The 23,841-nt window shown below is 35.7% G+C and overlaps 1 protein-coding gene across 3 annotated transcripts in view; it reads left to right on the top strand.

Moving 5' to 3' along the window:
• The window catches only part of GLRA3 (glycine receptor alpha 3), an 86,377-nt gene that overhangs the window by 48,220 nt on the left and 14,316 nt on the right, over nucleotides 1–23,841 (top strand). For all 3 annotated transcript variants that reach the window (XM_071432102.1, XM_071432101.1, XM_071432103.1), the window contains 2 exons: nucleotides 10,011–10,148; nucleotides 22,160–22,374. In XM_071432102.1, the coding sequence (XP_071288203.1) occupies nucleotides 10,011–10,148; nucleotides 22,160–22,374 (353 nt within the window). The remainder of the gene's footprint in view (nucleotides 1–10,010; nucleotides 10,149–22,159; nucleotides 22,375–23,841) is intronic.

Here is a 23,841-nt window from a genome sequence, read left to right as displayed (position 1 = left end):
ACTTTTGCAGAGATTACAACAGCTATACAGGAGGTAGGAAAACCCCTTGTAGTGGTACAAGAACAAATTTTCAAAATGAATCTTCTATTTTATCAATAGAATATGTGAAGTACACATGACTTTGAGGAAGAGGTTCTGTCATACCTATTTGAACTAAAAATAGAGAGTTTTGTGTAAATCTGAAGTTACCATTAAACTCAGTGACAGTTTATGCAAAAATTTCTGCACATAGGGTTTCACCCTAAGTCTTTCTGTGTTCACACATGCAGGAGGTAAATATTAAGGAGAGCATAAAGGAAACATAAGAATAACTTAAAGAAGTGATGGATGGGGCTTTATGTGAAATTAAATTATTATATTCTAACATATATTTTACTTATCGTCTACCTTGATATCTTGTTACTTAAAAGAGGATGAAAAGTGTAAAGCAGCTATGCCATTTCAAGGCACAAACACACTCACAAAAGGAGAAATCAACTATTCTGTCTGATGCATTATATTCTCATTTTTCTTGTGATATGAAGTATTTGGGAATTGCTGTTTCCCTTAAATTGAGAAGACTTTGAAAGAGAGCTGTAGCAGAAAAACCTTCCTAACGATGCAAAGAACAAAACAAAATAAAGTAAAGCATTCTTTGAAAGCTTCCAGCAATCTGAAGTTAGTGAAAATAAATGACAGGAGTAAGAAAAATTAAGAAGTATTCATCTAAAATATCTAGATTTACAGTTTTAGGGCCAATAAGTAAAATATTTCAAAAATAAAAGAATTATGCTTATAGAATGAACATAGTGGATTATTTTAAATATATCATAGATCAGAAACACAACAAACATAATTTTATTAACATTTTTTGAAGTTTTTTTCTTTTACTGGAACAAAGCAGCACCTAGGGAAAGGGGAGGTAATTATCTATCAGTCAGTATGTCAGAACTGTTTGTTGTATGGTGTGCTATTTATAGACTATTGCAGGGTGAGTACAAAAGCCAGGTCTATCGTTTACTACAATGGACAGATGGTAACATTATGAAGCAGCCTTTCAATATGAGGGCAACAGCTGAATCTGACAGCAGAAATTTTCTTGACTAAAATGGAGAGATGATTATTTGCTGCAAATGTCAAGGAATTTAGGACAATATTATATATCCAGGATTTGAGCAAAACTCCACAGCCAACCTGAGCAGACAATCCTACTGATAACCTGTATAATTAATGTGACTAAACAAAAGGTTAACAGAAGGCAGTTGCATCAGAGTACATGCAGATGGCAGGTATACCCACTAAATACGATTATGCTTCAAAGAGGAAGTATCATAGTGTTTGACTGAGCAAGCAAAATGTATCATTAAAAATGCTTTGAAAAGTTTTGAAGCTTTTGCTTTAACAGCTTCATAAACTCAGCTGCATTTTTCCTCTCAGCTATTGTGAGGACAGGTCACACAACAACTGAGCATTCTTGAACAAGCAGGCATCTGGTTTGCTTTAGAGAAACCTTGCAGGAGCCCACAGTTCCCACAAACTACACCACAGGGAACCAGCATTTGTTAGTTGAATGGAGCTGTGGATGTTCTACTGTATTTTCCAGCAGAACATTTTTCACTGAAGACTTGTTTTTAATCATTGAGTTCAGTGGGAGTAAATTCCCAGCTGCACATTCATATGGTAAAGAGAGGTTCTCACAAAAGAAGAGCTGAAGAAAATACAGATGAGTGCTTCAAATTCTTTATTCACAAAGAAAGATCAAATTTGATTTCATAAGGAAGTTGCAAGTAATAAAGCTTTTCCCATATTGCCTTGTCTAATTCTATTTTACCTGTAACTTCAGACATCAAAAAACAGACTATGGGAAAAAATGATGGCCTGAGGCAGAAAATTTTGCAGCGTGTGGGAGCTCTGGATATGCTTACATGTCTGATAGCAGAATAACCAGTTAGGTTTGCAAGACCAAGGCTGCAGTTCCCTGAGATTATTTCGGGACAGATTCAAAACAATTATGTACAGTGACCTAAGTTCCAAGATCCTAGACCTTTGAGAGCAGGAATTCACCTGTCCATAGCCAGTTTCTCAGTACAGGAAGGACAGGAAAGGAAATAAACAACTTAGAAGTGTTACAAAAAATATCTACATTCCAGGAAGAAGAGTAACCAGGTTAAAAAAAAAAAAAAAAAAAAAGTAGTTTCTATGAGAGTGAACTCTGATCAATTTCCAAAACTTAGGAAAGGATGAGCAGAAACACTCAAATTCCAGACTCTCTGGCTAAGAAAAGACATCTAGTTCTATTTAAAATTATAGAAGGAAAAAGGAGGATGGTGCATTTGGCATTTTCCCAGGCTTCACATCAAATCTCCCGAGGTAAGAAGTGACATAACCCTGAGAGCCTGATTCCATCCAAGCATCTCTAATTTCTAGGCCACAGTGTCATACTCTGCTCTGGCTGTCTGCCTTGCATTTTTTTGTGCACAGTGAGACAATGTAAACAGGGGGATAAAAGCAGTAACCCTAGTGGTTAATGCCTTGTCTGGGGAAGTGGAAGACATTTGGGTTCAAAACAGAAAACACAGTCCTCTCATGTCCTGAGTGAATGATCTGACCACCAGGCTATGTTATAAGAAACCAAAGTGTTTGCAGGAGCAAAGCAGCAGTAGCTGTGCTTCCAGATGTTTCTTTTTGAAGTGCTGATCACTGCTGTTTTTTTCCAAGTTGTGTAGGACATTGTACGTTATGAATTTACAAGGCCCATTTGTCTCACAGTTTCTGTAAACTGTGTCTGATCTTGCAAGACTTGCTTCAGAATGTGTCACTAAGAAAATTGGAATCAATCACTCATCTTTTTTTACTGAGGTTACCACTGGGTTGCAAAGACTGACAATTATAACAGACAGATTATGGGTTTTGTTTCTCCTTTAAGTAGTAATTTCTTTTAGTACTAGATACTTTCCTTCAGTATTGATACTGTTTCTCCATCATAGAAAAGTCTGAGAGAAAAAATCCTGTATAGCTTTTATTCCCAAATGATATCTTTATTTTTATCTGGCTCATGTAACGTTTTCTCCAAGGTCAGTCTGAGCAGCTGGATTTGCCCCTGGTAAAAGTACTTCATTAGATCATGAAGTGTCTGAAAAATATTTCAGTAGAAATGTCTTCTGTTTTTAAAGGATTTATTTTACCAAATGATTTCTCAGCAGCTAGAATAGCTGCTTTTTTATCTTAGAAAGGGAACAAATGAAAATGCACATATGAAATAATCCCTTCTACAATTCTATGCCTTACACCAGGGCAGCCTATAGGCATGTGGGATAATTTTAGTTTTATTCTGCTTGAATAAGATACAAAGAAATGTCAACCAGATATGTACTTATTTCTGTGGCCTGTCTCTCCACAAAGAAATGTTTTTCTTTCATATCAAGAGCTTGTTGTCTTTCTTTTTTAAGTCTCTCTTTTACCTCACAGCATTCCTTTACTCATAAATTAAAATTACAACTTTATGTGACATTTAATATCCCTGAATTTTCAAAGAATATTGAAAAGACTAAGTTACAAAGAAAAAATACTATGAAAAGCAGCATAGGTAAGGTATAAAACAGTTTCTTACCTCATAATTTTAATTTGATGTTGATTTTTAAATTAAACAGTGGCCCTTTTTTTCCCCCTTCTGATTTATGGAGGCTTTTTAGTCTTTCTATGCAATCATGCTCCTGTCTTCTGGATTGTTAAAGAAAATTCCCTCTGTACTACCTGATTATTTGCACAATTTCTTTCCCCCCAGTATCTAATTTGGAGATTGTACAAGTGGAAAGATGGGTATGCAGGCTGCAGCAGTATAAGTTAATGCATTACAGAAAAGTGCAGTGTGCACATTTTTCCTTTTCCCACAACAGCACAAAGACAACATAGGAAAGATAAAATAACTGGAGCATATTTCTCATCTTCCAGGGAATTCTCAGGTCTCTACCTGAACGACAGAAATTATGGACACCCTAGGCCAATGCCTGTCTGTGCCAGAAGGTGTAGAATCATACTGCTTCTCTCCTTTCCATTCCAGCAGCACAAAAATTATCAGCTGCTGAGGCTGTGGTTTTTATTCTGCAGATGGGTGACTCAAACTATTGTGTCTATCTGAAGAGAGACATGACACACAGCTACAAAGATCAGCATACTTGTAGTCATCAGCTCCTGACCAATGCAGGATAAAAGGGCAGTAGGAACTGCACAACTGCTGCTGACATACAGAAACTAGAATAAAAGTGATAGCTGAACACCTATAGGCTTCAGCAAGAAGAGTAGGTTTGAGAGATGTGCTAGAGTGCTGAGCTGAAATGTTATTTTTTTCCAAAATTCAGGCTATGAAGAATAACCCTATAACTTCCCAGGGAGAGATTCCTTCAGAATAACTTAGAGGGCAGTGCAAGGGGCAGACACTTTTCAAAGCAGCTCAGAAGTACATTGAATAAAATCCTGCCTTCTTGGAGCTCCAACAAAAATTTAGCCTTGAAATGAATCACAGCTCATTTCTGAAGCTAATATATTTAGTGCATAATGTAGAAGAATTTGTTCTAACCTCAAGCCAAAGGCAGATTCCCTAGCTCTGTCATATCTTCCCCCTGCTATGTTACTGGGAATTTAGGACACAATTCAAATGCCTGTCATGGTCTTAAGAGCAGTAATGTGCAGGCAGCCTGTCCTGGAGGCAAACTGATGGGATGCCCAACAGAAGAGTAGTGGAATAACCCCAGTCAACATGACTGTAGTTCTTGCTTCAATTGGAGACCTAAAGAACTGATGGGTTTGGACCTGTACCTTACTAAAAATTAAAGAAATGAGAATGGAATTTAGATAAATCACTGGGATTTAAAAAAAAATGTAGTTGAACTAAACTATTTTGCAAAAAAACCAGATACTCTGCTCAGTTCTTTCACATGCTGAACATGTGTCTGTTTATTGAACATGAGGAAAAGAGCTGGGTTTTAATACACCTGTAGGTATTTAAAAATGACACAAGGGAAGCACAGCCTTCCTGTAATGAAAAAGAATGAGTAGAAAAATTTACTGGATATATTAATATTCAGGTGGATCAGAAGTTAGCTCATGGCTTGGAAAGGTGTGCTAAAGGAGCACAGACAAAGCAAATAAAACTGTGTCAGCAGATATGATAAAGGAATTATGTTGGAATTGCCATGACAATGACAGTTCAAAGGTGAAGAGTCTCTAAAGGTACAGGGGAGCTGCTTGCCTTGAATAACAGGTTTCTGTAATGGTGTAGTCCTTGGAGTCCTTGGAAGCAGGAGAAGAGATTTAACAATTTAACACTTCAACAATTCTTCAAAACAAACTTGTTGGTTGTTCACTCTTTTGTCTATGAGATAATGGGCTTTTAATGCCTACCACTGATACTGAATTAGCTAAAATAAAATCTTCCAACTTTTAGCATGCAACTGATATAAACATCTTGGTTCCAATAAATTCTATAGAGTAATGTGGACTGATGTGGGTTAAATGGGACTCTATGTATTTAAGGCAGGCTTTATTCCTATACTTTCAAAACTGAATGAATGAAAAGTTGATATTTGTTATTAATGGTAGTGCAAAAAAATACAAAGATACAGTCTAATTCTTTCTTTCAGGAATCTCATACGAGTGTTGAAAACAACTTGTCAACACTGTTTCTGAAAAGATAATTTTTTCTGGGAAAGATGAGTCAGACCAAGAGAAATTTTGGGTTTTCTTTCAAGACACTGTAGTTGCCCTTGATACTTAGAAACATTTCAGTAGCATCACATCATTTTTTCCTGAAATTTTTCTGGAACCTGTAATTTAAAATGCTGAAAATTTTCACTCCAGCTAAACAATTTTCTGTGCTGTCTAAAGCCTAAAGTTACTATGTCTGTCTTGTCAACCATCTGCCAGTTTTTTTATAGATTACATCAACTAAATAAAATACCACTTAAATTCAATTTTATTTGATGTCCAGTTATTCAAAATCTTTCAACAACTGTTCCAGACACAAGTCCTGAGAACTAATTTTCATCAATGCCCTGTCTCTTCCACCTTCTCCCTCTGTTAGTGCGACAGAATTTTACTTGCATTTTGTCACACTTATCACCAGCTCAGTTTCAGAAAACATCATTTTCTAAAATAATATTTCTGCAGACCAAATCCAAGTTTCCCAATTGTTTCAGGCCTTCTTCCCTTCGAGTAAATTATAAATGTTCCCTAGTTTGTCATATTCTTCTCAGGCAGAGCTCTTAGTCTGCTATTATATGCTTCATTAGCTAATTACCTGGAATGACTTCAGGCTCCAGAAAATTACTTGTCTCTTTAAGAGAACTGTGCACAAAGGCTACAGTGCCAGGCATTCATACAGTTCTTGAGTTTTCCTGAGAAACACTCCCCCTGGAAACGTTCTCCTCCTGGGTTGATGTCTTTTTCAAATAATTACCAACAATTTACTGCCTGCTTTTGCATTTTAAATGTGCAAGACCTCAGACTTTGGGTTAATAGAGTATTAATGTAACCTAACCAGGCCTATAACTCCTAGCACTGCTGTTCAAACATAACAAGGTTGTTTTTTCTATCCTTTCTTTGTAGTTCCATGAGGAACTACATTTAGACATTTAGATTTTGTATAATTAGTAATGCCTTTATAGAATCAAGTAAGAGTGAGTACTGCACAGTAGCCAGACAAAATGAAATACATTGCTAACTGTTCTCCTCTTCAGCCACAAAAGCTGGTGTTTGTCCTTTAAAACACGATTTAACAACTTTTCTTCCCTTCCCAGCCTTCATTCTTTCATGCCCTGCAAACCCACACCCTAGTGCACTGTGTTTCAGTGACAGAAACCTTTATTAGTCCACTTGATTTAGTTTAGGTTGGGCTGGTCCTGAAGACCATGCTAGATTATAGCCTCCATTGTTTTCAGCACTTCATGTAGAATAACAATTTCACTTTTTGCACTAGTGAGCTGCACCCTCATATCCTACCTAGGCTAGTGACTGACTGTCCTTTTCTCAACAATAAAATTTATCCACTCAGAATTCCCTACGTAACACTGTACTTCCCAGCCACTGGTAATAAAAATATCTGGTAGCAATTCATAGAAGTCACCAATACAACCTCATAGTCAAAAAAAAAAGCTTCTGGTTTAATGAGAGGCTAAATATCATGCTGGGTTGCAGTTAATCCCTTATAGGCCCTAAAGAGAAATCTCTTGCTCTTTATGACTGCCACATATTTCAGTGCAGTTCCTACAAGACGCATAATATGTCTAACAATATAAATGACACATATAGCACAAGTTTGTACAGGTAGCCACACATCCATTAAGAATAAAGCCTTCATATTTCAAGACACACTTTACTGCTCCATTTGCACAGTGATAATCATGAAATGGTTATCAACTTCTCATATTTTTTATCTCATAGACCATTTGGAAAATACAAACAGTGTATTTCTAATCTTCAAAAGCAGACCAGTATCAGCAACAGGAATTTAGACTTTTAGTTAAATTTATGTTACTGAATGACTTTTTTAAAAATTGTTTTAAAGATAATGCACATTTGTTAATCAGGTAGCAAGTAGGCAAGAATCAAAAGCTCAGGTGGACTTCAGGTTTAGTATTTCTAGAACAGGACAGGGACAGTTATTACAATTAATCAGCAGAGGTCCCAAAATTAGTTTCCCAGGGGACTGTATTTTAGGCTCATTGCATACATAGCACCACATACCTAAACTCTAACAGTATAAATACTACACTGTGGTAACCACTGGTTGTTTTAAGGAGTGATTTCTATAAAAATGTCTTTTTCCCCTTATGCACAATGCACACAGTACCATGAGCATTCTGAGTGTTAAGCAGCGTACTATGTAGCAGGTCCTCTTCATAAAATTAATTGAAAAAATACATCTTCTTTTGATTTCATTCAAGCTGATTTAATTTAACATACTAGTGGAAACATTATACCATTTTAAATTTAATTGGTATAACAGAAATGCACATCTCCATTAAGTTCTCTATATTTTAAGATACTTTTAATTTATGCCTATGACCTTGAGTTACAAAACTGAAGTTACAGTTCTGAATGCCAACACTATATTTGGGCATTTAAAATGTAAACATGACAAAAACTAATTACTACAGCAGCATTTTGAATATGCTGTTATTATTTGTACTATATTGCATTATAGAAGAATTAGTGGGCAGAGTAGAAAATCAAAATTAAAAGCATGCATTAGAGATGAATGAACCTGATTTAGAGAAACAAATTTTGACACTGCAGTTGTTTCTTGCCAGTTCAATGAGTTTTACTCAGGGAATATCACTTCTGGCCATAATCTACGTGCTTCAAGTGGTAATCTGCTTTACACACAACTGCTTTTTGTCTGAATTCATGAAAAGTTTGATAAGATATATACTTCTGATTTTTCACAGTTTATGGCATTTAATAGTGAATTTTAACTGTGTTTATGGAATATTATGCAATTGATAAAAAAAAGGAAGTATTTTATTGATATATGCTTGTAGTGGCTTGAGCAATGTCTGATCTTAATTACTTGTTTAAAAAGATATGGTGGTCTCATTTTTATCATATTTATCCAGCCTCAAAAAAAGTGCCAAGTAAATCAACAGTCAGCCTGAGTTCCTGTGAATACATTGTATAAAGGTTCTCCCCAAAAGAAACATCAAGAACTTAGAAGGAAGAAGTGTTGAAAATATTTTTTTCATTTATAAACACTAATTCTTAGCTCCTAGTTTCATTCAACATAGATCAGAAAAGATGAAATTATCTCAGTTTTCAGGTCAGCAGATCAGGTCACTGAATGCCATTTATAGGTGTATTAAAAGAGTAACAAGTCATTGAATATAATCGAGTAAGATTTGTGCCCACACAGTAAAAAGGTTCATTTTTTGCTGAAACTCAAAATGTCAGTAATTTTGTCCAGACAGTTACTCTGAGAAGGTTCTGAACAATATACTTTAAACAATAATTTGTTACTGAAAGGTTAAAATAATTTCTGGTTCTCAACAGCTTATTAGTATTGGATTAAAGCATAAAGGAAATATTGCAATGAAGCTGAAAGCTATATAAATCTGAGGAAAAAATTCTCCTTTTACCTTCTGGTTCCTTCTAATATATGTGGCTTAAACTTGAATGAAAATATGAAGCTTTTTTTTTTTTTTTCCAGTTGTAATAACCAGATAAAATTTATTTAGAAAGAAAATTAGAATTAAATGCCTGGGAAAGGTAACAGATCACATATTCAGAAGAAATAGGAATATTTTCCCCAATGATATCCTATGCAAACATTTATATGAGAGAGGGAAATAGAAAGAAAAAGTACTGGTCTGTTGCAAAGTCTGGGCCTTGATTAGTATTAGTCTTTTGATGTTATAGCTAATCTTATACACATGCATGAGGCATGGATAAGTGCAGGAGTCTGAATATTACAGCTGAGTGCTTAAATCATTATATGTCACAGTCAGTTAATATGAGATTATAATCAATTGCTTTTCCATGCCTTGTTCCAGTTTGGGAGAACAGCAGTTTTTCAATTCAACTAATACTACTGCAGAATTTTGAATTCATCATTGTCTTTGAACAATTTGCACTTAACCATTCAAATTGACATAAATCCATAAGCATAACTTTGACAATCCACATTTCACCTCAAGGAGGAAGAGATCTGAGTGTCTATTTTATCCTTCATGGGTTGAGGAGAAAAAGATGTTCCCAAGCACCAAAGATATTTGGATGTTTAGCGAATTTAAATGCTTTTGTTGAATCCATTAATAGACCATATAATTATAAGGATTTAAAAGAGTTTTATAAGACATCTGTTTTGTCTCTTCCAATTCAATGTGGTATAAAATGGCAGATAAAAATTTGTGATCAACAGGTACAAGCAGACCCTCTGTATTACTTCCTTTCTATAACATTTATTAAAATATTTTAATTTGATATGTTACTGCTTTTCAAAGCTTGCAGCAGACTTAATTTGGGTTTTTTCTTTGTTTTAGTTGGATACACAATGAATGATCTCATTTTTGAGTGGCAAGAAAAGGGAGCGGTTCAAGTAGCAGAAGGTCTCACTCTGCCACAGTTTCTGCTGAAAGAAGAAAAGGATTTATGTTACTGCACCAAGCATTACAACACAGGTAATAAAGTGATTACAACTGAAAAGATATTTAACATTTTTGTTATAATAAATGTCACAGTTGGGGTAGATTTTAAATGTCCTCACAGAATTCAGAAGAGGGTTAAAATATACAGGTGCTTTGTGCAAGGTAATGCAGCTTTAATAACTGGCAAACAAACTAAAAGAAGACTGAAGACTGAACAAACTTTAATTTTAGGTACCTTAAGAAAATACAGAGTTGAAATAATTCAGAAACTGTTTAGTCAGGGGCTTTACTTTTTCAGTAGGTGCCGTGACCATATTTACAATGTGGGATCTGAAGAACTACTGAAATCTAGAGGTCCACATGCAGTGCAGTAATCATAGCCTGGCTCAGTCAGGAAAAAGGGACACAGGGCTGCCAAGCCATGTTATCCCTGCCCTAGTTCATACAGCAAGGGAATGAGCTGAAAGGATTCTTGGTGTGCAATGGCCAGATGTACAAACTATTCATGAGCATGCAGTGACAGGACAAGGGTGAATGGATTCAAACTGAAAGAGAGTAGGTGTTGATATCAGGAAGAAATTATTTATTATGGGGGTGGTGAGGCACTGGCACAGGGTGCCCAGCGAAATTGTGGCTGCCCCATCCCTGAAAGTGTTCAAGGCCAGGTTGGATGGGGCTCTGAGCAACCTGATCTAGTGAAAGGTGTCCCTGCCCATGGCAGGGGAGTTGGAGCTAGGTGATCTTTAGGGTCTATCAACTCAAGCCATTCTATAAAACTGAATTGAGGCCTTTGTTGAACTGAGATATTTAGCTCATCTCTGGGATTATTTGAGAAAAGGAGGGGATTAACATAAATAGTACAGTTATTATGGTTTTAGTTTTAATTGTGAAAAACTATTTTAATTACTGCACAATCACAAGCACAATAATCCTGAAGAGCAAAGCCTAAGAATGCACAGTTGGTATATTCTCTAAAAAAAAAAAGAAGCTAAAACTCTTCCATTCTAATCCATATATCTTTTAATTTTTACTCCCCAGTATGATTAAACATGTCTTAAAATTTAAGATTAGAATGATTCATATGGATTCTGCTGAAATGTCAGGGAGAGAAAAATTGAATAAGTGGTGTCTATAAGGAATGTCCTGCTATGATTAAAATAAAGGAGGAGTACTTTCCAGTACTGAGTTTTATCACAACTGCAGTGCTGCCCTAAGAGAAAGAAAGGTTCTCTCAATTTCCATTTAGAGGAGGAAGATACTGATAGAGATATTTTGAAGTGTTCTCTAGAATAAATTGGAAATACTTAATATGCACTTTTTTTATACAAATACTAATATCTGGATGATCCTTGAAAACCTTCTAAAATTTGTGATACATATCCTATAGCAGAGTAATTTTTTCACCCAGACATTTCTTTGTTAATGATAAGATAGAAATTCCTTTTTTCCTTTCTTCCATAATCCTTATGACAAATAAGAAGGTTTCATTTTCATGATTCCTAGTCTCCTTTGAGATATACAAGCAACTTAGCCTTTCTCTTTAGGATTCTCCTGCTTTTGTGCCATTTTAATGAGTGTCTGTAATTGCATTCTATACCCTGTATATGGTATTAACTAATGAGAAATCATGGTATGCAGTATTCTTCTCTTTTTTCTCAAGTTCTTTTGTATAACATGCTGCATCAAAAATCTCTGAGAAATTAAGACATTACTGTGATACTTAACCCCACACTGAATGGGAACCTGGTTTCAAATCTCAGAATTTCTAGTGATTTCCAAACTCTCCATCCAAAGCTGAGTTGTACTCTTACTCATTTGTCTGAGAACTTACATTATAATCATCTGAGTTTAAACCTTGTGATTTTGACTAACATTTCATTTTTTCAATATTTTGAAGGCACTATGTTTTTCTTCACAACCTCTCTTTCAAGCCTATTTAACTTGGTATCAATTTTTATCTAAGGAAAAATAGGAAAATATGCTATGCCTAGGTACTTTATGTTAGGTTATATGGGTTCAACTTATATGTACTGTTTTTCCACTGTGGCCCTAAGCTGAGTGGAGGAGCAGGAGCAACAGATGTTATTAACTGCATATGAGGCCTCATGGTTCTGAAGATGTAGCTACAAGTGTGCTTGTGTCTGCAATTCTGTCACATTTAGGTGAGAGGAGGGGTTTACTGCAATAAGTCCAGAGGACAGTGTGGCCAATCAGCAGCCTGTTGTATTCTGTATTGCTTTAGCCAAACTGCATTTCTGTAGCCAAAAAAGTTCTAAGATGTGAGTGCAACCCACAGGCCTGGAAAGATGAAGATCATGCCTGTACTGAGAAAGTAATTTGAACATTTAACTTGTCCACAAAAAAATCAAGGCATTTGATAACACAGAAACCTTGGAAGTCTGGATGCAGTTAGAGGATGAGAATGTTAAAAGACATCAGCAAAAGATAAAGCAATTGAACAGCTGTGGGATCTGCCTGTGATGGGCAGGGGGAAAAAATATGATGCTGATGCTGAGCAGCAGGTGGAAAGGTATGTCCTCACCAGAGGAAGCAGCTGAGTGGCCTGCTCTGAGTTACAGCACCAAAATTACAGGTACAGAACTTTGTCAGGGCAAATCAGAAAGAAAAGGTGGTTTTACCCAAAAAGGACTACATTTATTGTGAGAGTCTCCTCTTTGAGATTACAGTATTTTGTCCAAAGTATGATTTTTTTATTCAAATCTTCAGTATGAAGCAAATTTAATCAGATTAGCGAAGTTTGGTTTCTAGGAGAATAAGAATTCCTTTCATTTCTATATTAAAACCATTATTATTAACATTTGTAGGCTAAAACTCCATAAACATTATATTAAAATACAACAACTATTTTCACTATGTTACTTGGATACATGACCCATACTGTGCTTTCTTAAGGCTTTTGCAATGAGATACTGCAGGCAGATATGACCTTAGGGTACTCCACAAGAACCAAAATTTACAAAAAGCAATTTTTAAAACATGATGTGAAGTCTGTTTCTCTGGCCTATGACAGATTAGATAAAATGAATTCTTAAAATAAAGCTAAGCAACTGCAGCTGGTATGCAGTAAGTGACCAAAGAAGAGTTTTCAAATTAAATTTAGTAACAACACAGAATGGAAAGCTCTTCTGAGACATCCTTTAAAATTGAAAAAAATCCCAAAATTCTCCCTGTGAAGCAAATTAGCATGAAGCTTCAGGACAGTATGTGGAAAATTCATCAGTGTATGTCTCATCAGTGTTTCATGCTCAATTGAAAATGGTTCACTGTAACCAGAGTTCAAAAAATAAACTAAATATATGTCTAAATATAGAGACATACCAGTTTCAGCAACAGTACAGCAAAATGGTTCATCAAATCTTGTGTTCTGAAGTGACACAGCAATATTTCTGATAACTTTCATGTTTTGCATCCACAGGCATATCCGTAGTGACCAATTTGGAAAGTGAAGTAGAATCATAACAACCAGAAAAATCACACTCACACATGAACCATTTACATTACAAGGATAGTCTTGCTTTGCCACATTCCTATGTGACATTAATTTCTTCCCTGGGCTGTTATGCAACACCTAAATGTTATTTCAAACACAGCTGCAGAAAGCCCAATATACATTAGCATGAATAGATACATACTGGCATTGGCTAACAGGCATAAATGAGTCTTGGCTTTACTCCTGCATCATGGATAATGCTTTACACCCACACTTGAGTGATGCTGCTCAGAACTGGCATAGGTCTAATAATGCCTTTTGCATCAAAGAATGGGTGTAGTGGTCCTGGAAACAGCAGAGCTATGATAGCTGCACTCACCACCAGATCTGATAGATTCTGTGTATAACCATTTCTGATAATTGCAATCTTGATGAGCAGCATGTTTCCTTAGCTCCATGCTTCCCATCTGACTTCCTAATATGCACATCCCAAACACAATTCTTTCTCATGATCCCATTTGTTCCCCCATCATCAAAAAAGGTGCTTAACACCTGTAGATTGTGACCCTTCTAAGTCTCACCTTCAACCAACCTAGTGCCTTATATTCAACCATCTTGCTGCCAGCTGGATGACAGTGATTAAAGACATAACTTCAATATCTTACTCTGAGAACAACTTAAAACCTTGCTTGTGTTGACAAACACCTAAACCACTCTTTCTGAGACTATAGGAGTGCTTTTTAAGACATGACTTTTTAACTCCCTCAGGTTTTTTTTTTTCCTAGAGCATTTCTCCAAAAAGGAGGTTTGTACTTTTTACCCAGGAGATAGTCTATGGGTGTGAAATCTCTGAAGCTGCTCATTCCTTCACTGAAAAAGCAGAAATTACAAACACTTTGTAAAACAGAGCCTATGGCAGGCTGAGGATTTGACCATCCCTAGGCACACAAAATGGCACTGTCTGACTCCAACAAGGCATTTTTCTCAAGGGCAAAGAGGCCACAATTGTCAACCCTGCACTGCTCAAAATTTGAGCATTCTACTTGAAAGATTCATTGAATAAAAATTCATCATCTGTCCTGAAGTGGAAACATTACATCTAGATGTCTCTTTAGTTTATACTTCTCCCCTCTTTGCCCCAGCTAACACAGTGCAGCACATGACAAGTCTTTCACATCACGAGACTTCTGTTCAACTTGATATCTCTCAGGCTCCCAAGCCTGGGAGACCTGCTGCCAGTCCACCCCCAGCTTGCATCAGGGCAGGGGTTTACTCTATCCTCATCACCCATCTGTGTGTTTGTCTGCTGGCTTCTCCAGCCTGTGAAGGTCCTGCTCAATGCAGCTCGGTTCTCCTTTCTGAGGGACACGAGAACCACAAATGCAAATTTATCAAGATGAAAAAGAAATAGTTTTTCTTTTCCATATTTATTTTCAACTGTCTTTTACTGCAGTCATTATCAGCCTTACACCAATGTCAAGTTTACCACCTGCTTCAGTATTTTTTTCCAAAAAAAGCTATGTAAAGATACTTCCCTCCTGTCCAGGAATCTATGTAGTCAAAGACAGGTGACAGCCTCAGTACTGATTTCCCCCAATATACTGCTGATATCCACAGACTGGGACTTGAAACAAAGACTGAATGGTGGTACATTTCTAGAGTCATTTAGTGAATCTTGGCTTTAGATACATAGACAAGTGCCATGTAAATGAAAATTTGTCTAGTTCTATGTGTTAGACACTGGAAAATCATAATTTCTTTTCAGGCTGTAAGAAGATAGATATGGTGTTTTATCTATTTTCTGATGATGAAAACATGAGTACTTTTATAAGCAGCTTTTATCAACAAAATATACTCAAATTGCAATTTATATTAAAGAGCAAATTGGAAAGTTTCTAGAGACTACACTTACCAAGTGTTTTTTTATTATCCTGACTTCTTCTTAGAAATGTATGAAAATTATTTCAGCTAAGTTTACTTATATGCGATCAGTTTTATAGGTAAAAATCTTTTGAAAAAATGAGCTTTGCATACACATAATTTATGAATTTTATTTTTTGTTTAAAAAATTTCATCAAATGAAGTCAGAGGAACAGAAAGCATTTAGCTGTATTTCATAATAAGTAAAGTAGAGTTGGTCTCAAACAAAAGTGTCACATTCTTGGAAGAATAAAAAAGGAAATGTCTTTACTGAAAAAGGTCAAATCAAGTGGACTGCTTTTCTTGTGGTGATCCTGATAATGACTCAAACAGGAGAGAAAGTAAAGGGGACAGTATTGCCTCACGGAAAAGTCAGTTTATATATATCATTCTCCTTTATCTTCTCTATGAAAATCATCTGCTATTCTGACTGCAGTCTTGGCAACATAACATGCTGTTGCCAAGAGATGTTAATTGCAATCTTAATTTTAGCAGATGCAGAGAAAAAAGAAAACACTCAACAAAAGGCAAAAGGAAAGTGGTGGTGGTCTATGTGGTCCCTCTTATGGCAATACAGTTTATTTTCTCTCAAGACTGTCTATTTTCAACTAAGAGGTTTTTTCAGTTAGAAGATAAAATTGTCCTCAGAATTTCAACACTAACAACTTCAAACAAATCTTTTTCTTCACCAATCCATTTTGTCTGAATACATCTGGAGCCAATAGCCACACTCTCACTAAAGGCAGTGACCTTTGCCAGGGTGATTCCATCCTGTGTACTAGATAAAACATTAGAGTTTATATATGCAGGGCCTTTAATAAAAGTGTTGATTAATTACATGATGAATGATTTTGTCCCAGGACAATACTGATCAAGCTTTATCTGTCTGGGCCTTTAACACAGAGGTCTTTAAAGGACTGGCTTTCCACTACCTAGCACACTGAAGCTCCCCAGCTCAGGAGGAGACAAAAGCCAGAATCAGTATTAAGGAAGGGCTGAAAAAATTCAGCAAAGGGAAGGTCTGTGATGGCCTGCAGTAAGATCATATTTGCAATATATATTCTATGTCATGAGCTATCCTCAGTGTGTGTTGTCCTGCAACAGTTATTTGTTTTGAGTAAATATTTGTCCTTGTACAGAGAGTAGACAGGAATACTCAAAGCATGGCAGTGACAACCATTTAGCAAGAATCTGTGAATCCAAGATATTAAACTTTAGAAAGCAGTCACAGGCGTAAGATACAGTAGCCATGTTGCATCAATCTATACAAAATCAATTTCTTGAGTCCACCTATTGTTTCATTTTGGAGGAAGAGTCTTAACTTTTGTCTTGAGAAGAAAGAACTATCATTACTTTTATCTCTATAGAGAAAAGACTGTCAGCTGGCTTTTACAATATGTTATTTTTTCCACATAAGATGACAAAATCTGGTTTTTACATGTCTAAAAATGTTAAACACAGTAGAGGTTTAGAATAACACCAAGAAGGAAATCCTCTGTCTAACGCAATTTTCAAACTCATTTTGAATTTAGGATCTCTGTCAGGATATAGGGAATAGAGGAATTGAGGTGCTTAAGAAATAGCTCTTCAGAAGACAGACAAGTGAGATAAGCTCTCTATTGTATTAAGAGATGTAAATCTAAGTTAGCCATTTAGGTTGAGCATATCTTAGCCACTGAAGTAGTCTTACTCTCCCCTTCTCCTTGCCTGCTGTCTCTCAGTTTTTTCTCTAATTTCATGCTAAGCCTTGTCTCTAGCTGTTTTTTCAAGAGGAAAAATGAAGTGTTGTTGCAAAGGAACAGAACCAGGACAGAACATCATCATAGTTCAATTGCTCCAGGATTCTGTTAGCAAATCTCCATAGCTGGCAATATTTTGATTGCTAGACTGGCTGCTTGTTGGCTATCAGTCACTGGTAAAATCAGAATTGTATAGTCTACATCCATACTGACAGATGTGTTGGAATCAGAATATGAAAAATTTACTTCCCAGATCCAAGACACATATTCTGCAGAATAAAGATTTATTCAGATTTGCTTAACTCTGTTCAATTTTGCTTAGCTTTAAAACATCTGTATTCACCAAACATAAGTTTCTTATTTTAAGTAAATAGATTCATGTAATTTCATTAAGCTGTATAGTCTTTCAGCCACAGTCCTCTCTATATCCATAAGACAGTCCACAGGAAATAATTTATTAGCATTATCAATGACTTACAAAGTCAGACTACCATTTACTACTATGTAAAGTAGTATCAAGGATCTTCAGCAGATAACTCTTCCTTCTGCATGGATTAACAGTTGAATTCCACATGCTTAGTTATTTTCTCATTCGTTTATACTTATTCATTTCATATATTATTATACAATTAATTTTTAATTTTATAGTAATTTAATAATTGTTACTCCTTTCTTAATTATTTCTCAGGCACACTGTTTCCTTGACTCAGAATTCTGAAGTAGCTCTCCCTTATTAAAACTTTCTGTATAGCTTCAGAAACAGCGACTCAGCCTTGGTGGGAATCATAACATGTTTATGACATTGTAGGGGTACAGAAAGAAAATCTTTCCCCAAAGACACCTTAAGGGCTGCTAAAAGGAAACAAATACTTTTAACTCCTACCAACTTTTACCTCTGGGACAGTTTGTGACAGATGAAACAATAAAAGAGGACTCTTTATGGCTTGAATTTACAACTTATGTTTGATTTTTCTTGCACATCCCCCACTACTGACAGTACCTTTTAATGACACAAGCATACTGCTGCCTGCATAGCCCATTTTTTAAACAGCACATACCACAATCAGAGGAGGCTATGTAGTGTGAAGATGACCTGCAGTAAAAAAATGCTCTTCTTGGGTTGGCCATGGAAGAAACAACAAAAATAGTGTGTGATCTAGATACTGACTCCAAAGAAAAGCAATTTACGCTTTCTGGGGAAAAGAAAAATCATATAGACTGACTACAATTTTATTTTTCCACTACACTAATGGTTTCAGCATGGACATTGCATGGAATTCTTGCCAGTTCAGCAGCTCTAACGTTGTTACCAAAGAATATGGGTAAAATATAAAAATGCACCATCACATGCATGTACTCCACTGTATTCCCTTCACATGCATAGGTGCAATGCTCTTCAAGTCAGCACTTTTGGGGCCTTTCATGCACTTAAATCCCTGGTTAGGCTAGACTTACAAACAATGTAACCTCAATTAAAGAAAAAATATTTATTTTGGGAAGCCCTGCATAGTTTTTCTTTCCTTTACTTTACAAAAATCCCTTTTATGGATTGTGTGCACTTATAATTAGCTTTAATCTGAATCTACCATCACGTTTTAATTTGTTGCTCAGCCTCAGCAAAGCCACAATACCAGAAGGGATTCCTGTTCTCCTGCTAGGCACTCTCTGGGACATTCACAGTGCATATCAAAATAAACTGGATCTTACCTTTCATGTACTGCAAATGAATTTCTAGACCAATGCTCTTAGTTGCTTGTCTATCTCATTCTCCAGCTGAGATGAGTTTATGGATATCTCTCTTCTGATCCATTCAAGCATCCAGTCAAATAGATCAAACCACAGATAACCTGCTTTGAGTTTGAAATGGAATACAGGAAGAGAAAGGAGGCCCACAGCTGGATGCTGCCTCAGGTGGGAAAAAACAGCACAGCTTCTGCTGGCTGGAGCGCACATCTGCTAGTGCAAGTGTTTCCTTTTTTCACTCAGCTTCATTAGCCAGGTTTATGCAGGTGGTTCTGATTTCAGTCAGGAAGGGCAAAAGCTAACATCAACTCTTTCACACTTAGACCAGCAACTGCTGCAAGTGAAGTGCTGAGACTGCCATGTGCAGCCTTCCTCCAACACTCGGTGGTGGAGCAGAGAAGGGTAGCTGGGTAGCCACCAGTCTTCCTGAGGAGATGCTATATATTAATTTTTCAGTGCTGTACTGGAAGAGAGGAGCACAGTAGGCTTGACTAGGAAACACTGGAAGTATGCCTGGCAAGCCCATCAACTCTCTGGGTCTAAGACAAAGGCAGGACTCTAGATCACACATGTTGTGGAGCTAAACAATTGTATTTTTCTACTTTGAGACAGATTTCACTTTCTTTTTTTTCTTTTTTCAATTTTTTGTTTGGTCTTGGTGTTACAGATTTTGAGGGCTTTTTTCCTTGGCCAGTATATTTACAAAAATACTAAACCAAGCAAAAAATGCTTTTGTATAATTCCTCTGACACATCATTCAGTTCTAGTTCTGGCGTCTTCATTAACTCTACTTTTTCTCTCCTTCCCTGTGGTACAATATATTCCATTTGCACTTCTTTCATTACAAATCTCTTTATTTTCCTTAGGAGTATGTTGCTTACAATTATTCTTCTCTTCTTCCTAAGTTCAATTGGATCTGTCAAATTTGCAATCACAGAAAATAATCCATATTAGAACTACTATATTATTTACTGTTCACTGTTTAGGACCACAGAATTTTTGTGCTGAGTGGTCTGTAGTAGTTCAAATCAACTGGAGTCCTCAGGAAAGAAACTCAGATCTCTCATCCCACATTTCTGTGGATGGGAAAAAAACAGCATACAAGCAATAGCTATTGTTTATTGACACTTCATATATGCATATGCATATATTATGCAGTCTGGTGCTCCTTAGTTTTCCTTCCTAGTTTGTTTTGAAAGGAGATTATAGGACCCTATAAGAAGAAAATATTGCATGCTGAACAATTCTTACTGATATGATGCCAAATAAAATGGCTTTGCTTAGACCTAGATAATTGAAATGATTCATTTCTGTCCCTCCTCACCTTTCTGTGATGTATGAGACAGAGACTGCTGCTGTCCAAGGCTGCTGAATTAACAGAATGAATGACACAAAAAAAGAAATCCTCAGGGTAAGAACCAGTTTGAAGAATATGATTCCAACAAAGCCAGTCAGTGCAGAACTTCTGGTTATGTGGGGTGTACTGAACTGCTAGTGAGTGAAACACTAGATTGCACTGGTGTCCTTTTGAAGACCATGGAAGAGAAACGTAGGGGAATATCTTGGCCTTTCCTCAACCAAACACCAAAATCCCATTCACTTTTTTAAGCCAGGATTTCATCCCATGACTGGGGCAGAAATCAGTCATGAAGCTGTCGTAGCAGATGGTTGAGCCAGGATCTGGGACACAGATTTTGGGAGTGTAGATAGGATTCAGAAAATGCTGGCAATTAGGAATGGAACTAACAATTGAGCTTGCAGATATAAAACTCTTGAGATACAGAATGTAACCTTGAAATTAAACATCATAACTAATGTCTTTCTAACTTTTTTAGTGCCTCAGAAGAATAAAATTGTGGCATCATAGAAAAATTAGTGTCCTGTTAAAAGAACTGTTATGAAAATAATGAAGTTTAGAAGCATTTAATATCCTTAGAATAAAGAATATTTGTTTGACTTTATCTGAAGTTCATTTCTGTATGCCTAACACTATTGTCACAGCAAAAAACATAATATATTAGTATAGTATAAGCTTATAAATCCATGACATAATTTTTTTTAATCTGATAAATATCAAATCTCTATTAATATGGAAAAAAATGGTATAAAATGGCATTTTGACAACTAGAAATTGATTAGGAGAATATCTATCAAAAATGAGTGGAAAACATAACCAAAGAGCTTCATAACACTTAAGAAATATATAACAATATAGCCTTTCTTATTAAATTTAGAATTAGGAAAAGTTTTCACTCAAGGAAGAAATTTGAGTTATGGGTATTTGTTGCTGTGAGAAACTGTTTTATGTATCCACCACTTGCCGTAACAGCATTGCCTTCAGCACCATCCTTATGTGACTGATATGGCCATTGGGCAGAATTAAAAAATCTAATGAGGCTGGATCAAGATCTGTGAAATAATCTACAGCTTGCAGGGTGGAAAAAAAAACTGAACCCCACAACAATCTGGCTAATCTAAAAATATGGATTTATGAAATTTTTATGAGCTACCAATAGATTTTTTTTTCTGGTTTGAATAAGTCAGTAGAAGTTGCTAATGTTTAGTACCTAGATGAAACTAGGTCATTTAATCTCCTTCCTAAAGCTTCCTAATCTCTGCCTTTCTAGTCTTCAGTCAGTGTTTGAATCTTGATAATTTCTCTTATGAGCTGAAACCGTTTGAATGGGGACACAGGGAGAGATTTAGCAGATCCTCCTATTGATAACCTAATGCCCATGCTGATATCACTATATTTTTTCAATTTTTAATAAAAATAAAATTAAGTTTAAAATTGAACCAAGCATAAAAGAGATATTATACAATGGAGAAGCAAGCATTTTCCTTGCCCACAGAAATGTTTCCAAATCATAAGTCACAAAAAAAGTGTGATCTCACAGAGGAAATTTCCTATTGTTAAAATGAATAATGGGGGTTTCTATAAGAAAATAAAAATTTCAGACCTTATCAAAGTCTTAATTTTTCAGATATTTTGCCCCTTTTCTTTCCAATGTGTACTCCTGTTATATTGGGGACTTTCTTTATTACAAGTCACTGTGGGTAATTGAAAACATAAATCTTTTTCTAGTGAACAAATATATTTGACATAACATAAATTCTTTAAGAGTGTGCACTAGAAGTTGACTGTAAAAGCATTATATTTCTCTTGAATATTTCCTCTTTGTTGTAAAAAGGGAAGTTCACATGTATTGAAGTCCGGTTCCACCTGGAGAGGCAGATGGGTTACTATCTCATCCAGATGTACATACCCAGCCTCTTGATCGTGATTCTCTCCTGGGTGTCATTTTGGATCAATATGGATGCAGCTCCAGCCAGAGTGGCTTTAGGCATAACTACTGTACTGACCATGACAACACAAAGCTCAGGTTCACGAGCATCTCTTCCAAAGGTAAGCTAAATTTCCTTTGTTTGTATTATATTAATCATAATGTTATTTGGCAAACACTTTCATTAAACCTTATGTGTTTTAATTTTAACATCCAATAATTTCCCAAACCAGATAAATAATTTTGAAATGCGTAAGGGTGTTTTGATTCTCCAGTCAAATTTATCCTATTTCTCCCCTGTCTCTACTATACAGCCAGCCACGTATCTAGTTAATTCCATAAACCTTAACAAGTAATGAAAACATTACTCAGTTTTATATAAGCCCTGCTTAACAATTGACAGGCTGATACTTTTTCACATCCCAGTATCTGGTGACATGCTAGAAGATATGATTGAAATTCTAAAGGCCATAGATTCTTACCACAGATTCTCTCACCATAGATTCTCAATTGTATTCCTCTCTCAAAACCTCCTAAATTATGAATTAGCTCACTAGTTACAAACACATTTACATTAAGATGTAGAAAAATGTGAACCTTAACAGCTCCAAACAATTGCGCAAAGTTATTCTCAACACAATGAAAACCACTTAAAGTTTATTTCTATGATTATTTTTTTCTGTTTTCTTAGTTGTAATTGCTTTATATATTTTCAATTTCATTTTAAGGCTTACTCCTTGACCATCTTCATGTGCCATTGCAGCTAATAGAAATAAAATTTGTACGATAAAAATAAACAAATTTCAATTCTGTATTAGTTTTAACATGATGTTTTTGTCAAATTAACTTTTTTTTAAGTAAAACGGATACCCCTAACAGATTTGAGCATGCTTTGTGAGCCAAATATGTGAAGCTAGATGTATCTGAAGTTAGCATCAACAGATAAAACAGAATGCTCTAAAAACAAAAAAACAGCAATGTAAGAGGCTAACAGAGAGCTGTAGATTATTTTTTCATATTTTGAGGCCTGAAGTTAGTTGTTTGCTTATATAAAAAAAGCTCTTGTAACTCTGCAAAGACGGAGTAGGTTCAGATCATGTCCTGCATCTGGTCTTGGCAATACGGAATTGCAATGAGCTCTGGCCTGTATCTGATTTTTAGTACTTTCACTGTGACAAAACTACAGGACTAATTTGAAACTATACATTTGGTTTCCTGTGCCTATATTAGCAAAGATTGAACTCATCAGACCCATCTCCTTTACCTATCTCCTTTCTTCTACCTAATTTTTATTCCAGGAGCTTTCAGCCACATCCATTTTAATACAGGAATTCCAGCTGGTCCCACTACAAGCTATTTTTCACTTCCTTAGTGTCATTCACAGATCTTAGTGGGACGAATGAAGGAAGAGCATGTGTTTGAGGATTATTTCATTCATGATGTAATACACTATAAGGATCTGTTAATGATTTAAACACATTTTGTAAAAGAATACATTTTTTAAACAAAAACTCTATATTTATAGATTGAATTGTTTTTCTTATTACTGTCTAACTTTCATGAAAAGTTTTTTTCAATAGAAATATTGC

The sequence above is a fragment of the Agelaius tricolor genome, unplaced genomic scaffold (genome assembly GCF_023055355.1).
Source record: "Agelaius tricolor isolate 1412-34295 unplaced genomic scaffold, bAgeTri1.0.p SCAF_8, whole genome shotgun sequence".
Lineage (NCBI taxonomy): Eukaryota > Metazoa > Chordata > Aves > Passeriformes > Icteridae > Agelaius > Agelaius tricolor.
The sequence above is the reverse complement of the archived record's forward strand: the minus strand, read 5'-3'. Positions and strand labels throughout refer to the sequence as shown.